The sequence below is a fragment of the Theobroma umbraticum genome, unplaced genomic scaffold, assembly GCF_002168275.2.
Source record: "Theobroma umbraticum cultivar Fairchild unplaced genomic scaffold, ASM216827v3 scaffold_12.0, whole genome shotgun sequence".
Classification (NCBI taxonomy): domain Eukaryota; kingdom Viridiplantae; phylum Streptophyta; class Magnoliopsida; order Malvales; family Malvaceae; genus Theobroma; species Theobroma umbraticum.
The window spans coordinates 3095103-3114050 of NW_018397272.1; the positions used below are offsets into that span (position 1 = coordinate 3095103).

An 18948-nucleotide genomic window follows, 5' to 3' on the forward strand; every position below is an offset into this window, starting at 1 on the left:
AAATAATGCCCTTACACCAACTGCTTATGTCATTTTTCTTTTTCGCACACAACCTTTGTAAAGCTTTTCTTGTGAAGTCTTATAGGTTTTTCTTTCCAGCTGTTTTTTTTTTATTATCTATTATCTTATTGTTATTGAGAAAATAGGTGTGGATTGTTTCTGTCTAACTCATTTCAGGGTTCCGATTCTTTAATACCAAGCAAGCCATTGGGAGATTTAGGTGTGAAAAATGTATCAACTACGCCTACTCCAAAGAAGTTGGTTCATCCGTCATCTAATGGAATGCCACCTCCAAGAACCTTCCGGCCTCCGCCTCCAGAAACCATGCTGCCTCCACCACCTCCGCCAAAGTTCACTTCATCAATGCCACCTGGGAAATCGCATGATAAGAACAACATTTTCAGTAAAGCTAAACTTGATACTGTCCCTGGTAGGAATAGATCCCTAATCAGCCTTTTTTAAAAGTTTGCCAGTGCGAAATTTGCTTCCTTGTTATGAATAATGTTATGATATTGACTAAAATCTAGTAAATGATATCCTCCGATAGGAGTGTATAACTGCATATTACTTTACTAACTGGTTTAGTTGTTTCAGATACCTTGGTCCAGTTAATGGCATATGGGGATGAAGATGATGATTCTGAGGAAAGCAGTGATGAATCCCTAAATAGAAACTCCAATCCAGATGCTGTTCGAAAACCATTCTGGGCTTTGTGACTAACAGGTTGCTGAAGCTGCTAAATTTTTGGAAGTAGGAGTTGATTGTTTCGGATGTTGATTTAGTTTTATAATGGATTCAGTCAAGTGCACATCCAGTCGTTCTTTGGGATTGATTCTTTTGAGATTGTGGCTTCTCAAGTGCTTATTGAATACCAACAAGGTGCAGTAATTCCAAATCATCACACCAGCACTGCTTGCTCAGAAACATTTACAAGTTCCGAATCTGATAGTCAAGGGAAATTACTGTGTTGTATATTGGTTGTAACTTGCCAGTGCTGTAGATTAGTAGTTTTCTTAGTGCCTTGGTGGGATCAGCAAATCGTTGCTGCGTTAGAAGATAACTTCTCTTAGCTGTCAATGGGAACATGGAACTTAACTGTGTAAATTATTTTCAGTTACTAGAATACTAATATTCATTTGACATGTGTCTGAAAGTATACTTTTATCCTTGTTTACGCTTCAGTTTTTTTATTTTTTTTAATTTTATGTATAAGCTATTTATAATAGTAAATGGAAACGTGATATATTTATATGATGTAATGATACGAATAACTTGCAACTTTTTCTTTTTTTAAGCTTTAGGGCAGTTTTAACTATGGAAGCACCAAAGGCTTTGAAATAGCAGCAGCAGTTGGACAAAATACGTTTAATATTATGTCAATATTACGCGGGTATAAAAATAATAAAATTAAAATTAATAGTTATTTATGCAAATGTTAGTTATAAAAATGTATTTTGTTTATAATAAAAATTTAAAAATATAATTGAATGCAATAAAAGAATAAAAATTTATTTTAATTTTTTAAAATAATGAAAAAGAACTTTCCAATTAATTCTAAATCAACCAGATTTCAATGTGAAAAAAAAAACAGATTTCAATGGCTCAACTTTGCCTTACCATTAGAGAAAACATTGTATCATAAAAATCAAATCTCAGTGTTTAAAGGAAAGAAGAAATCAAAGACTAAGACTCATTATGTAACCATTAGAAAATGTCATAAGTCATAAAAACTAGGTGATGGCCATTCTTAATTTACTAAAGACTAAAGGACGTGGGGGAGATATGTTAGTATATTTTCTTGTTGAATGCTCCTGCTCCACCATGGTGTCTTTAGCTAAAGTCAAATTCCAAAGCCTATGGTTGTGAATACCAAAAGTTGTTGACAATTCAACCAATGGTTGCTAAGAAAGATGAATTCAAATGTTGGTATGGATAAGAATTTTCTCAGTTGACTTGTTTGGTTTTCAGCCACAGAACATCCATAAAAAGTTTAGTCCAAATTCAGGTTCTGTGAATCAGCCATTTGCTCTCAGGAGTGACGAGGACCCTTTTTTACAGGACCTACAAAAAATTCAAGTTGGGAAAGTCAAGTCTCTCTCAGATGTCAGGTTCTTTTAAGGTGGACAGATGCAAGCTGTACGCTTTTAATAAAAAGTTGCCTCAACTGAAAATGACGGGCTAACAAGAAACTTTATGATATAAATGCAGGGAAGCTCCATCGCAATAAATAGTATTCAATTGTTAATCCCCAAGTTGGCTTGAAATACTGGTTGCCATTCTACGCCATCAGCCACATGGGAACTGTTTGTTGTGTAATGTACATCCTGACAGATATTGGACCCCTCCAAGTTGAATTCAGGTTCTCACGTTCGTTGAACTTGAACTGCCTTTACTGTGACCCTAAAGCCAAGACATTTTCCATGCGTCCTCCAGCAACTTCTGAATCTGCAGCAATAACTGAAAAGTTGGACCTGATCACAACCCATTGTTAATGAGCTTTAGCAGCTTCAATAGGGATCTGATGGACTGGGTACCAGGATACATCCTACTTACAGCAATGGAGTTGTAGCAGTGAATCCAACTAAAAAATATGCCATTATTATGTTTGTTATAAAAATAGGCATCTCTGCAAAAGGATTAACGCAAAATGCAAATACAAGACAAATAACATTGGTGTAATTTCCAGCCTCCAATTGGATCGATCATATTACAACAATGAGATTACAAACAGTGATTATGCAATGACCCACCTGCTTATCGATCAAAGTAAAAAAGCTACAAGTACAATGGAAGCCTTTCATCTGTAAAAGATACAATCGTGTATGTGCCTAATATTGCTACCATGGTTTCACCTCCTATGAGGATTATGCAATGATTTTTGGGATCCCTCAAAGAGGTCCAACAAGTAATCCTGCAGATCTTCAGCATTGTACTTGATGTGTTTCTCACCGATGTGGGACATTTGTCTTCCCACAAATGTCCGATAAGCCTGGATCACTTTCAGGGATGTTGAAATTCTTAAATCTTCTCGAAGCTGAACATCTGGGATAAGCCATGCCGTCTGTGTTTTATAAACCTCTTCAAAAGCAACATAAAAGCTACGCAATCTTTCCTTGAGAAGGGTCCTTGACATAGAACTGGAGCTGGAATTGCCATCATCCTTCAATAAAGAGAGAATTGAACTCCAAGTGGCTCTCTCATAGTCCATTGCGTGCTGTTGGAATTTCCAGTTGTGCTTTCGAACCCAATTATCCCCTAAAATAAGCCTGAGTTCTGAATTTTTAACCTTTTGAGCCATGTAATGTATGTTGTTCATCAAAAATAAGTGTTGCAAGGACGCATCCCTGTATAATTTGGATTTATCATAGAGGTTGGCTTCAAGAATAGAAGTGAGTGATTGGAAGTGGAAAGCCATTGGAGAACAACTGCCCGAGAAATCTTTACTCATACTTTCCTCCTCTGTAGCTGGACTCATGTCAGGGGAGAGCAGGGAAGCAGCTGCTCCATCGTGGCTCTTGAGGAGCAAGTTGAGGGTATCCTTATAGTCTGCAAGAAGCCGAAGGTAATTCATAACATATCTGGTCAGATGGTGAATTCCACCTCCTGCAAAAGGGTTTGTTGATGCGTTTGATGCAACGGCCTTCTCAAATTCAACAAATGTTGCTCTTACAGTATCACCCAATCTCTCCAAAACCTCATGATACTCAATTCTAACAGAAGAACCAGCCTCATCTGAAAACAATGCATCAATATCAGGAAGAAGATCCGCAAGCACCTCATACATATCTAGAATTCGAACTAGCTTTTCTGGTTGATGAGAGCTAATTGAGATGGCCTCAGCAAAGATCAGAAGTTGCAGCATTGAAGCCTTTGCTGCTTCAACAAAACATACCAAATTAGCAGATCCAAGCTCTGCAAAAATCTGGTCACAGAGCCACTTCTCGCTGGCAAGATAGGGCCGCACGAAGATCTTCATAGCTCTAACCCATCTCTTAATTTTGGAATTCAAGCTACCCCACTCCATCTTGAGCACATCTTTAATGCTCAATTTCTCTATTTCAAGATTGAAGAGGCACTCATCCAATGCATCCTTTCGAACAATGACATAGGCCTGGCAACACTCATGATCATAATTTGACATGAACATCAAATTGGCGATGCATTTGAGATCAGGAATCACATCTGGATGAACCAAATCAATGATATACTCCTCTGAGGTTCTGCTGACGCTATCTCGGTGGGTTGACTCCTCAATAGAGTCATCTCCGGAAGAAACTATTGAGCCCTCATCAACAGCATCATCCTCACTCGAACGAAAAGACAAATGCTCAGGCTCAAATAGTTGCCTATGCTGAACAAGCATGTACTTAAACTCTTCCTCAAGCCTTTGCATTGCCATCTGAAGAACATCATGAGCCCTACGTAACAGCTCTTTCTCTTCTTCACTATTTAAACACTGATTCTCTAATCTCTCTGTCAACTTTCGAGCTTCATCCGCTGCATTCAGATATTCAACAGCTTCATCCGGACCTGAATCCCAAATCATAGACTCATCTGCCTCCCAACTCATAATCTTCTCCTGAACAACACTTAACTGCTCTTCAATCCCACTTTTCCCATCCTCAACCATGTTATCATCAATTGTAGCCATACTAGATAATTGACTACCAAGATCTGCCAAAATTTTCTTCACATCTTTTGTGAGGTTCTTATTAGAACCTAATGCTCTCGCTAAATGTTTAGCCGCAGCAATTAAATTTTCCTCTCCTTCTAATTGCGGAGCCACAGATTCATAATCCCCCATGGTCATGCTATAAGCAAAACCACAACAGCTCAAACTCTTTCTATCAAATACAAAGAATTCAACCCCAAACAACTTAAACTGCCTTGCTAAGCCCAGTTAAACACTACCCATCAGAAGAAAAATCCAACACTAGTACTTGTCTAGATCAAGCTATTGAATCAACAAAATTATAAAAGTGGAAACGTTGAGAAATACCCAACAAAAGAAAGGAGATAAAAACCACAATGGAACAAGAAAATAGATCCAACTTGATCTGAGAACAAAGACCAAAACAAGCAAAAATCTAAAAAGAACCCACTTTTCCTAAAGACTCTATCTTTTGAAACAAGGCATCAAAGGAAGCAAATGCTCCAAATCACAACAAAAACATAAGACCAAATGCATATATCTATCAACCAACTTCAAAAACGAAGAAACTGAAGACATACAATAAAACTATCAAAAGGAAGAAAGCTCGTTTTGCAGCACAAGAAGTCCAAAGAGATTAAGTCTATGGAGAGTGTACGGAAAGTACAAAGGAAGAAAAAGAAATAATGAAACTAACCTTAAAATTTGGAGCTTTGGGTAGATTTTTTTTAGGAAGTTGCAGCTTATTTACTTACAAGTTTCTAAGGTTGATCTCCCCTTTATTTTTATTTTTTTCGTCTTTGGAGTTTGCAACTTATTCAAGTCTTTGGTTACAGCTGTTCTTGTTTTTGTTTTTTTGGCAAGCTTGTCTACGCGGCAGAAAATGAGATACTAAATGATTTAATGAATTCTTTTATCTGATTTTGGTTGCTTCGCCTCACCTAACTTGATAATTTTCAACACATTATATTATCATGTTTAAATATATAAACGTGTTTAATTATGTTATCATATTTAAACGTGTATACGTGACTTATTTATTGAATTATTAAAAATTAATAGTTAAATACTATTTTAATCTTACTTAAATAATTTTAAATAATTATTGTAATAAATTTTTAAAATTTTATATATAAATAATATAATTATGCCATGCCTAAATCTTAATTTTGAACTTTTGTTTTGTTATAATTATTGATTTTAAATTTAAATAATAAAAATATATTTAATTATAAATATTTTTATTTAATCGTATTAAACGTGTTAATTGTGTTGTGTCGTCTATTTAGACATTTAACAAACCCGTTAATCGTGTCGTGTTGTGTTATACAATTATTAAACATATACATACGTGTTTTAAATTTAAAACACGAATATTATTCATGTCGTGTTCGTATTTAACTTTAACGTATTTCGTGTCTAATCATATTTGATATGTTTAAGACATAAAAATACGAATTATCATATTTAACCTAACCTTTTAACCAAAAAAAATAAAGTAAAAAGTCTTTGCAAGTTTTTTTTTGTATTCTAAATGCATATTTTCCTATTTATACTTTCAATTCAAAAGGTAGAAAGAAATTTTCAAGATTCATGACAATGCAATTGCATGGACTCTTTCACTCCTGAAGAGAAAAAATCTACTTTGATTCAAATTTATCTTTTCCTTAATATTTCCCATAGACACCCACAAATGAAAAGTTAAGGAATTCTAATAAAAAGACATGTCTATCAAATATAAATATAAAATTTTATTGCAAGACATACTAATTTATTACAAATCAAGTTATTTATAAATATAAGCCTTTCAAAAAAAAATTATTATTGAATTAATGAAATTTTGTAACATCCTCTCCCTGTTTAAAATAGGAAGAACAAATGTCTAAGATTAAAAACATTTTTTCTTATTAAAATAAAATAAATGTTTAAAGTTATATATTTTCTTAAAAATACGGAAGGTATGAGGACAGTACAAGATTTGAAACTTGAATTTTAATCATTCAAAAAGATTGACCTTTTATCAAGTCAAACGTGAGTTATTATACTTATTTAAAATTTTGTAATTGGGATTGATTTCGGATAAATTTTATTTTATTTTGTTAAATTAATTGTTTTAAAATTTTAAATTATTTTTATTGGAAAATTGGAAGGCAAAGTTATCAGCGAACTTTATCTCCACCTTAATTTCAAAGAATAAAAACTTAAATTCTACCTTATGACAAAGATTAATTTGAAAGAACAAATTCCAAGACTAAGATTAGAATTGCATCAAATAAAAAAGGTTTTTCATGGAATTTGTAACTTTATTAAATATTTTATAATGTGCTCACACCCACTAAAAGTTTTTATAAATTATGGTTCTAACAAGGAAAAGTTAGTGTAGGAAATAAAAAATATAGGGTATGAATCAATGAAGGTTTATGTATAATACCCAATATTCATATAAAACATCATATTAATATATATATATATATAGTGTATTTATATACATAAAATAAAAGAGTAATGAGTACCCTATAATAAGACATACATGCAAATGACTATATATTTGATCTTTATTATTTTCAAATGCTGACCAAGATTAATTAATAGTAACATATTATTTTCTTGGAATAAAATAATTTCAACGAATCATATTACTCATGCCTATATAGATTCAGATGATATTATACTAATTTTGCTAAAATTAGAGATATTAGTTAAATTCAAAATCTCATTAATTTTATAAATGATTAAAACAAACATGTCTATATCTAAAATTACAAAAGTCCAATCTATCATACCAAGTTAAATTCTTCTTAATGCCCTTTTTTTTTTAAAAAAGAAAAAGAAAATTGACCCAAGTTAGATTAGTCAAACAGCAATCAAAATCAAATAGGTTTGAAGTCATATCAAATTAGCCACAAACTAGCTTATTTTGATGTGGAAAGTCATTTTTCCATAAAAAATTTTTTAGTAGGCTAACGCCTTGGTTTGGTCAAAACTTCACCACAAAACATCATTATTTTTGTTTTCCAATATACATTAGGAAAAGGGAAAAAGGGTCCACCCTTAACAGAATTGCATTTATCTAACATCTCTGGGGGACAATAAGCTTTAATTGAATATTTTCCAAACATTTTTTTAATCTAATTTACTACAATGTTTTTTTATATCAATATTTTAAAAAATATAATGAATGATAACATTTTTTTGGTTATGTAAATCTCACATCCTTCATCTTTCGTATTCAAATTCGAGAATTTCTAGATAAAAACTTAATGAATTGGTAGTAGTGGAAATATCCTTGGAAAATAATTTATGCACCAGTAACTGCGGCGAAGAAATAAATTTAGCAATACCAAAAGAAATAGTGGGTGGAAAATGACAACAACCAACTGTGACCTTTTTGCAAGGAAGAATGGAGCATAGTTAGTAGTTAGAAACGAGTGGGTTGGTGGGGGCTTTCTATGTATTAGTGTAGAGCAAGTGTTGATTGTACCCCAAAAACATTAAAACATCAGTGAAGTGAACTTTTAGTTTGAGATCTGATGCCAAGTTCCTTCAAGTCTTCAATTTGGATTTCTGACCATACCCATTCGGTAGGAAGAGTGAGTACTTTGCCAAAATGACCAACAAACAAGATGATATCAAAGAGCAATAACCCCAACCTTCAATGGACCACTGCTAGTGGCATTGGGTGCCTTTCTCTTTCTGTGTTTTCTTTCTTTATTGTTTGCCTTATTTTTAAGTCTTTGTGTCTCTCTTTCTCTTCCACAGTCCTTTTCAATCCGGGGTTACTTGTTTGCTTTCCCAGCAGCAATGCTTGCTATTCCCACTAAAACAATTAGGCAAGAAGAACAAGAAGAAAGCTAAATATCATATGAATGAATCCATAACAGAAATGCGAAAAGGTGAATGGTATATCAGCAGGAAAGGTGAATCCAATTAGGATTGAGGCAGAGTGGTTCTTCTTTTGTTATGAAACAAGATTAAGCTAAAAGCCTATACTTTTCCATTTTGATTATCCAACCAACTTTTGATTCAGACAAATGCATACTTACAACCAAAACCTTCTTTCATTCCATTTACCCCCTTTTCCCCCCCTCTATTACACAACCAAACTTTCTCTCTACTGATTTTTCAGTGGTTACAAATGACATAATTGCCGTCCTCAACAACAACAGTACAGAAGTTGGTACTTAAAGTTGGGGAGACATCTTTTTCCTCCCTTCCCTTTTGCTGTTTCTTTTATTCCCTCATTTCAAGACTTTGGAAGGGGTTCCCCTCTCAAAAACGATTTGAATAGCTGAAGAGCTGCTCGGCTTGAAAAGTGGTACTTCATGACCTGCCCCTCTCACTGTTGCAAATGTTAGCCCATGATAGACCTCGGTCCAGCCCCCCACCTTTAAAAAAAATATATTCGCATCCCATTTGCATACATCAGTATCACTGCAACGTATATGGTGCTGTTTTCATGTCTAAATTGGTCAGTAACAACAAAGTTTCCAGAGTGGCTAATGCATGACCCCCAGGTTTTGTTGACGGGCATGTGTCTAGTCAATGTCACGTGGATATGGTTGCACTCTTGCCATGATCATCACCATAATGTTCCTCATCTCTTACTAGATTTATGAATTTTATATCATACAAAACAACATATCACATCTTGATTGGATCATTTGGTTCTTTGAATTGTGATAATAAAACAATAGTTAGTGGGACAAACTAGAGCTAAAGAGATCCATAATGGCACTCCTACAAGCATTGCTGACCAAATGCTACACTGCAGCAGATCTGTGTTCAAAGTTCAAACTCTAGGTCTTATTCAAAGACTTAAGGACAGATATAGGTCACTATTGCTTATATCAATCACAATTAAGACTAGACCACAATTATAGAAATCTGATGCTGAAAAGTAAGCAAAAATCCAAATAGACCTAAAATAAAGATCTAGAAATCCTAGTACTGACAAAATTTGGTCGGCCAGGCTTGCTTTGACTTATCTAATCCAAACCTAGACAAATCTATGGTATTAAGTAATTGCTAGTTGATCAGATTAACTGTATACTCCATAATTAATGGCAAAATCATGATAATATTTCTTTTCTTACTCATTCTTGGTTAGTGTTTGTTTGATAATAATAATAATAATAATAATAATAATAACAAAAAGAAGGATGTTGCTTACCTGCTTCTTTACATACCAAGGGTACCAGGGAATTTTGGTTGTTAATTTCAGTTGTGCAAGGGAATACCTTGTGGCTGTAACTGGAACCACTGAGTCTACATCACCACTATTATCATCCAACATCGCAAACACAAAAAAAGGGTTCATTGAGAATGGAATTTCTCTAAGATATAGAGGGTAAATTCAAGCTTTAAATTATGTAAATACAATCTTGCTAACCTGAAAACCCAAACTCTCAGGCCGCCAGCAATCATTTCCCTATAAATTGGTAGAACAGATGCATCTGTATCATTCCAATTGCGATTTAAAACTTCACTGCATCATCAAAGAAAAAGAAAAGACGTAATTTAACACTAAGCCAATGCTGTTAATCATGTAATGGAAGGGCTTATTATGCAATTGAAGTACCTGCAAGCAGTCCATTTATAATGAATTCCGGTTGTGTTGGCATGGAGTGCTTTTTGCACGTCTGGCCTGTTGTAGTAAATCTCCGCATACTTTTCTGTGCACGGATCATAGCCTGATATTGCCCTGAAAATCTGGTAATATGCCAAAAATGGATATGAACATGGTCATTAAAAAATCAACTAGGGCCTAGAATAACTAGGACCAATATTTTCATTCTTAAAATTATAATACACGGTAAGTAATTATCGTTTGAATATGTGATTATTGTATTCTTTAAACACTAGAAATTCATACCCTATGTGGTCGATGAGGCATTCGCATAGTCTGCCTGGTGAAAGGGCTACCATCTGAATTATTGCAAGGGGGTGCATATATGTTGTATTGATCAATGTTTCCAAACTCTTGATCCATGGCATAGGTATACAATGATTCACATTCGTTTGATTCTTTCTGCCTTCGAAAATCACAAGTGTTGATGAGTTGCTGATATGTTTTATCAGAGATCATGGCATGGCTCCACCAGTATGTCACTGTCCCAAGGTTATCATAATAGTTGTCTGTGACTGCGTTTCCCACCTGCATTTCACTTTATCTACTTTACAAGCATGAAGATTATTAAAGAAAAAAAAAAAGAAACCCTATTGATTTCAAAGCTAATTTGAATGGAAATTAAATGGAAAATGCTTAATTGTAGATGAAGACTAGTATTACTGGAATTTGTTGGGTCAACTTTAATTAATTGACTAGCTATATGTTGGCAATTAAGAACAAAAACCGTGACATATCTTCTTTCTAGCTTTGTTTCTCTCTTGACCAATCCTAAAAGAAAGAAACACAAAAAACTTAGTAAAAATTGTATATGATGTTACAAATGGATTAAATTACCATTATTCCTTTGAGATTTATTCGGTGCTTGGACTTCTTATTGTAAATCATGATTTGTCTAGCCAACTGAGGCACATAATGGCCAGCATAGCTCTCACCAGTGATATAGATATCACGGTTCTTGTATCGGGGGAATCGATCAAGCCATCTGATCAAGAATTCCAACGAGTCTATAGCTGAATCAAAATCATCATATTAGATCACAGACCATGAATTACATATTTACAATCAACAATCTAGCAGTAAAAACCTGTTCATATTTGGTTGATGTAAAAGGATAGTGTCGGGAAACAAACTTAACATTTTAACCAAAATTGCCAACTCTGACAATCACCTGAGATGACTCTAGATAGAAATACTAGTCTTTCATTAATCAAGTATTTCTAGAAGAAACTATTTGTGATTATTGTCACGGCATGGATCACATTTAGCCTTTGATGTACTAAATGTGGACCAAAGAGCCATCAAATCTATCAACAAGCAATTATGCATGCTTTATATTCTGTAGTCGATCAATGACGCAGGTTTAACCTTTAAACATTCTAAAATCTTGCTTAGCTGAAGTTGGTCAATGGATTATAACAAAGAGTGGACCATAGAATCATCATGATCATCAAAATAGAGTATGGCTAGTCTTTCCATTATGACCAACCAATCATAGTCACAGGCAACTTTTCTGCTATAACTTCTATAAAAACAATCATAGCATATAATTATGTAACTAAAGTAATGTTGCAAAAACGGGGTTTAGAGACCCACCAGTTCGACGGTCGCCGGTATCAAACAAATCGGAGCTGTGGTTGCTGTAAGAGAAGCCTACCCCAGCTGGAGTTTCCAAGAACAATAGGCTAGCCACGTTGTTCCATGAGAACTTGTTGAGGTATAACCCTGAGGCAGTCTTGTTAATTCTGAATGGGCCAATCTCTTCAGAAGCACCATATGCCACGGAGGAGCAACCAGGACCTGACAATAGGAACACAAACAAAAGGAAATAAAAAAGTAACTTTAGATGGGTCCCATGAAGACTTTTAACTAGAAAATGGAAACATATCATGTGAATGAAGTTTACTTAAAATGTGCATAACTTGCCTTGCTGTCCAAGAGCATGCTATATATTTAGACTTACTTAGGCAGTGGAACACAAAGACAAAACGACCTTCCCTAAGCTAGCCATGCAGCTGTGTAATTGATGAAGGAGCTGAACTATAGTGGCTGCTGGTATATCTTCCTCCATTCACAATATTTGCTGGGACCTAATAAATGTAACCTGTTTCTGGTTGCTTTCTGGCATTTATACTTGCTACTGGTATTACAATCAATGCACACAGAAAGGGAGAGAGGGAGGGAGAAAAGGAGATTTGGTACATGTGGTTTTGTATTTATATGTGCTTAGGGATTTCTTCTTCCTTTTTTTTTTTTCTTGTTTTACTTATCTACTGGTAGTTGAGTGTTATGGCTCATGAGTTCTAGTCTTTCATTGGTAGTTAGATCATCATTCCTAGTTATTGGTAGGCCAGTCAGCCAGTCACCAGTCATATTTGCACTCTTTCTTTTCTTTTCTTTTCCTTTTCACTTCTTTACAAATACAAATTTACCAGATTGAAGAAGGGATTTTACAGTGTAAAATTTACAGTTCTATACAAGGAAAAGCCTCAAAACTAGTCAAAATGGAAGAAAAAAAATAGAACTAGCAATTTTCAGTACATAATTATGATCATGTCGGCAACAAAGAGGCCACTGGATGTGTCGGTTTAAGGACAAAACATGGTTGAGGAAAGCAGGAAACAAAGGTAAAACCTTACATTAATGAGCTCTTGTACCTCTTAAGAAAATGATACTACTTAACAATTATTAGTACACCGTCACTACTAAACAATATAACAGTAGCGAAAAGAAGACGAAACGAAAAGGAATGAAAATCTTTGGTTCCTTCCAACAAAGTGTAGCAATAATGTTCAGTGTTTAGCTAGGGAAGAATGAAGTCACTAACCTCCATTGAGCCAGATGACTAGAGGCTTAGACAAAGGGTCATTGGCAGCCTCAGTAAGCCAGTAAAAGAGTGCTCGACCAGCAGCTTTGTTAACAATAACATAGCCAGAGAACTGTTGAAAAGAGACTTTGGGTTGCCCTGGAAGTGCTGATATTCTGTCGGCTTCTTCCTCTTCCCTCACTGACCCTTCACTTTGACTAACACTTACTACCAGAAACACTAACACCATGGAAACAAGGATCTGTCCTTTGGTCGTATTCATGGCCTCAATGAAGAAGAGGAAGAAGAAGAAGAAGAAATAAGCAGAGAAGGGAGAAGTGTCTGCTCCTAGTTGTGTGTGTGTGATGGGAAGTGCGGACTGTGTTACATGGGGCTGGATTAAATAGGAGAGAGAAGGAGAGAGCGTGAGATTATGATTTATGGATGTCATCAGTCATCACCAATATCATTTTACTATTTTGGGCACCCCTCTTTGTGGGGATCCCTTATATAAAAAGACATCATTCACCTTGTGAAAACCTGAATTTGAGGCTTGTTCTGTATAATCAACCACCAAAAACTGAAATATCTTTGAAGAATGAAAAACTCATAACAAAAGCTGGTTTTTTGTCCATAATAAATTGAAATCCAAAATAGGAGATAAAAGTATTGGAACTTTGTTATGGGATCATTGCCTAAAGTCTTCTCTAAGAAATCAAAGGATACTATTGGAACTTTATTATAACAGGAGAGGGGGTGTCCATATCAGTAACAAATTTTTTGTTTTCAAGGGGTGCCTTAATACCGTGTTAATAGGAGGGCAATGGGATGGGATCACATTAACATGGTTTCCACGCATCCATGAAACGGTCCCTTCTATCCTCCATTAATTCCTCGTGCATTCATGTACAAGAACTTTGACCACTTTTTTTCTTTCCCTGATTGCCTTTATCCAACTCTAAATTCTCTGCCCTTTCTTTCTCTTTCTTTGTTTTTTTCTTTGTTTGTATTGTGATAAGCTGTAAACATGAATTGTCCGTATTCCCAGTTTTCTTTTTTTTTTTAAAAAAAAAAACAAGCCTTTCATTTGTTCTACTTGTACATATTTTATTCTGATATTATATATATATATATATATATATATATATATTGGTACGATTGATAATCTATTGCTTTGAGTTTGTCGAGAAGCAGCCACAAGACCAACCTAACAGAAAGCAGGAAAAAGGCTCTATAATAAAGACACAGTCTTGCATGTTTTCAGCTCACATATTAAGCTATTTGCTTATTCATCATTTAGTTTCGTATAATTAAAATTTTTTAAATTGCAAGCATGGATTCAAACTAATTAATTAATAATTAAAATATGACGTTTTCACTCATATAATAATATTAAATTTTAGTTCCTTTCATCTTTTTAAAACTGTAATAACCGTAACGTCAAATCTGAATTAATATTATTTTTATTATTTATAAATTTAAAATTAAATATGAAATCCTTCCATAAATTAATTGGTTTAGATATTTTGATTGAAAAGTATGAAAAGTTTTGAAATACATGTAATAGCTGTAAACACTCTGTTTTATTTGATTAATTTAATTATCAACTCGCACCTCATAACAATAGTATCTATTACTCCTTCAAGTTAGTTCATATTTTAAATAGAGCTACCACATTCTTTTACAAACTCAATCAATCCCCATATGTTTCTCTTCTTATCATCTTTTTGTTAGTAATATTAGGTTGCACTTAAACATTTAATTCAATGTGCAATAGTTAAGTGTATTTATTCAAACGAAAAAAAATGGGGTTATCAAACTTTTCTTCTTTGGATCAAAACTGAATTTTAAATAAGTATTTAAAGAAAAAAAAAGTTGCATGTTTAATTACAAACAGAAAGTGGATTTCAAGTAAATAAAGGTTTTTGATTTTCTCTTCAGTTCTCTTTACGTGCACGCGAGCCGGGGTGAGGGGGGCAAGGTTGTCATTGACTTCTATAAATAGCATGGTGTGTGGAAATGGTGATGATGGCTATGATGAACCCTCCTTTGGAGCCTTGCTTCCACACCCTCTCCACTCTCCAACACCCACTTCTCCACTTTTTTCTGTTCTTCTTTTGCTCAAATTTCAGCTAAAATCTTTACAACCATCATAGCTTCCTCCATTTACCCCTTTTTCTCCACTTCCATTGTTTTTTCCTCTTTTTTTTATTTCATCAAATTTGTGTACTTTTAGCCTACCATTAATGCTTTTGCACTTGTAATGAAAATATTTGGTATATGCTAGTTGGGAAAAGAGAACAAAAAGGCTTAAAAAAGTGATTCAGAAGGTTCTATTAGGGGCAGGAAATATTTTACTTTGAAACTTTTGCTGCTTTGTTTCTTCTATGGATCTCCCTTTCAGGAAAAACCAAAAAAAAAAAAAAAACTAAATATGGTAATGTGAGATCTCTCTGTTTAAAGGCTAAGCATAGTGGAGCACCTTTTGTCTTTTCTCTGTTAAGTTATACTATTCTAAGTAATATCATAATGTATGATCTTCCATAGCTCAATTTCATCTAATTATGTACTTAATTATAGCCTTTACATGTGGACACCAAGATTGATGACAATGCTGTATTTTTTTCCTCTTAGCCAGTCAGAGAGTTATCCTCTTAGAATGTTGCACCCAAATTTTGATTTTAGGTTCCTAGAATATCCTTAAAAGTAAATTTTATATATGCTTACAGAGTCAAAAGCCTAGGATCCTCATGATTGCATAATTAGTTTGACAGTACAAAAATAAACGGAGAATATTACTAAGAATATAAATACAATCTGTTTTTCAATTTCTTTTTTATATTAAATGAAGTAATTGATAATTAATGACATGATTTTTAATTTATTAAAAAATTTTTTTTAATATAATAATGTTAAAAGAAGTATTTTAAAACGCTCTTAATAAAACCCATAAATAAAATAAATATAAATAAAAAGATGGTGCTTGACACGGCTTATTTAGGATTGTGGGCTTACATACAATTGTAGCTGAGACTCAGCCCCGCTGTATAAGAATAGGAGTAATGATAGTATTTATGACTTTGGTGTAGAGAGTAGAATGCAAGCAGGGAAGTAGTTGGTGCTAACATTGAAGACCTTCAAACACTGTACCACACTAGCTGCAGTCATTGACGAGAGGGTCCAAAAGAACTAGAGAGAGAGAGAGAGAGAGAGAGAGAGAGAGAGAGGAGGGGGGGGGGGGGGGGGGGGGGGGGGGGGGGGGGGGGGGGGGGGGGGGGGCGGGGGGGTGGGGGGGGGTGGGGGGGGGGTGGGGGGGGGGGGGGGGGGGGGGGAAAAGGGTGAGTGATCACTTTCAAATACTCAATGCTTTGCACAGACTTTGAAAGTGCTCATTCATTTTTCAAGGGTTTTTAACAACTCTTACCCAAGTCCTGGCTGTAACACAATCAAAATTTTTGGATGAGTTATTTTATAGTTTTCATAAAGAAAAGAACTAAATAAATTCAATTAATCTCTTCTTTTCTAATAGACTTAAGTCAAGAGGGGCAGCAACTTGTTTGGTGGATGATGGCACCACCTCCAATAGTTGAACAGATAATAAAGCATTCAATTACTTGCTCTTCAACTCATTGTTGCCAAATTGGGCTGCAGGAGTTAGTCAATTGAGAAATAATTTTTTTCAAAAAAAAAATTATCCATATTGGCGTTTGATTTTTCTCAAGTGTGAGAGCACATGCTAAAAGCATAAAGAACAAATGCATTGTCTTGACAGCGTTGCCAATAATCATTACAAAACTTAAAGGTTTGTTATCATTTAAAAAAAAAAGGGTTAATGTTAGGTAGTCAAATTAGTCAGAAATAAATAGTAGATGCCACTTTCAAGCCTCTCAGATAATTGGGTTTTTGAGGAGGGGAAGGAGAGAGGAAGGGTGAATCACAAAAATATCAATTGCAAGTGTAATTTGCTTATAAAGAAATGATTGGATTGTTAGTATATATACAGTTGAATACACTTGAAATCTTTTGTTCAAATTCATTGCACTAAAAAGTAAAATCCCTCTTTTATTATATCTGTAGATTACAATCTCTTGCTTGTCAAAGTTAGTCAGTCAAACGGGTTGGTGTGTGATGGAAATAGGTTAGGTGTTTCTGCAGGAAGGAAGCAGATGAGAGGGCACAGTTCCATGGATGGAACAGTGAGGGGAGTGTGCTTAGCACACACGTGCCTTTGATATGACCTACACTCAATGTCCAATCACTGCTGCCCAAGCCACAGCATGGTTGCATTGCACGCCTCGCAAATCTGCAAGTTTAAGCACTTGTCTTTTTTCGTGGATTTCATTTCAGCAACTGATCCCACTTTTCAAAATGACTAGAAGCTGGAAGGAAGAAATAAAGAAAATAAAGTATCAATAATTAATGTATTATTTCTTTTTAAATTTAATAAAAATACGATTTAACTGCTCTTAACCTATGCCTATTGACCCAAATAAGCAGAAATTCTCTTTGAAATTCAATGAAATTGATCCATTTTATAGATTGTCTCTTCATTCTTTTCCACCATCTCTCTTTCTTTCCTATTTGTAAACTCTCCTCCTCATCAAATTGGACATATTGTTTTCTTTCACTAGCTATATAATTAATTGTCCTTAGTTTGAAGACAATCAAATCAAGCTAATGATGATTAGATTAATTATATTAGTGACACGAGGCAACATCTGCATTGTCATCACCAGCTTTAAGATAAAAAATATCTTTGTTTGACATTTCTCTGTCTTGAATCATTATTAACACCTTTTATGTGGGACATTGAGATTATTTTTTTTTTTTTGGGGTCTATAAAACTTTCTGGACCAAATTACATATCATTTGTATTTAAAGATTTCGAACATCTAAAGTTATAACATATGGTCATTTTGTAGAAGCAGTGGTGGATTTGTTTTTAGCAAAATAATGGTTATAGGAATTCAGCTCAATATAGGAAAACAGATCCAATAATGTAAATTCTAGCTAAGAATAAAGGATTCTAGCATAGATGATATGATAGCAAGCATGGCCCATGGGGAAGGCTCTCACTTAATCTTCACTATTATAAATGATGGTGCGGCTATGTATGCCGACTTTTAATTAGTGTCCGACATCATGTCATCATAAAGGATGACAGTCATGTAATTGTAATAATAATTTCAAAAAGTATATTTTCCTCTCTAAGTTGGACAAAGATTAATAAAAGCAATTAATTGCTATATTCAATATAAATCACACTGCTAACAATGTTCACCTATATATGTGGAGTTATATCTCACTACTCCTATTTCTGGCACACTAGGAAAAGCCTACCCACGTTTCAAAAGGGTATAATTAATGCTGGGAGCTTAATCTGTCTTTAACAAAAACAAAAAAGAAAAAGGCCATTTGGTCTCGAATTTACAACAAAATTATACACAAGTTCAATTATTGTATAATTTGTAGTTAGTATATTAATAAAGCTGAAATAATTGTTGAGGCTTGCCACTTGATGGCTAGTTGCGGGTGTTCTATCAAGTAGAGTAGGCCCCTTATCTTCATTACAATCCCAACTTGTGAAGAGATTGATTTGGAGTATACATATCAGCACTCCACGGGCTAAACAAGCTACATAAACAATTGTCTACCACGGAAATCCTTATGGTAATGACGTGTATTATCTCTTTTTTTCTAGGTTTTTATTATTGTTAGTTTATTTTAAGTTAAATTTATGTTATAAATGTATTCAGGTTAATTATTATGAATTAATTTATTACATATAATTGGTGTATATATAAGATATTGCAAGAACAAAACAAAAATGAAAGGTTTTAATGTTTTAATAAAGCATGAAATCTC

The 18948-nt window shown here is 34.2% G+C and overlaps 3 protein-coding genes across 3 annotated transcripts in view; 1 reads left to right on the forward strand and 2 right to left on the reverse strand.

The window, feature by feature from the left end:
• The window catches only part of RIK (RS2-interacting KH protein), a 5515-nt gene extending 4334 nt beyond the window's left edge, over window positions 1–1181 (forward strand). Inside the window, exons 11-12 of the mRNA XM_089785365.1 lie at window positions 160–430; window positions 595–1181. Coding sequence (XP_089641491.1) covers window positions 160–430; window positions 595–716 — 393 coding nt within the window. The 3' untranslated portion in view covers window positions 717–1181. The remainder of the gene's footprint in view (window positions 1–159; window positions 431–594) is intronic.
• Window positions 1182–2637: 1456 nt separating this feature from the next.
• EXO70E1 (exocyst subunit exo70 family protein E1) lies at window positions 2638–5535 on the reverse strand. The gene has a single exon (XM_021442012.2). The coding sequence runs from the start codon at window positions 4808–4810 to the stop codon at window positions 2849–2851; it is 1962 nt and encodes a 653-aa protein (XP_021297687.1). The 5' UTR covers window positions 4811–5535; the 3' UTR covers window positions 2638–2848.
• Window positions 5536–8622: 3087 nt separating this feature from the next.
• Window positions 8623–13465, reverse strand: LOC110426663 (serine carboxypeptidase-like 25). Its single transcript, XM_021441940.2, is given in 9 exon segments — window positions 8623–8952; window positions 8954–9036; window positions 9822–9927; window positions 10041–10136; window positions 10230–10360; window positions 10524–10805; window positions 11115–11290; window positions 11874–12077; window positions 13105–13465. Coding segments are annotated over 9 exon segments (1398 nt in total). The 5' UTR covers window positions 13367–13465; the 3' UTR covers window positions 8623–8894.
• Between the last annotated feature and the right edge of the window lie 5483 nt (window positions 13466–18948).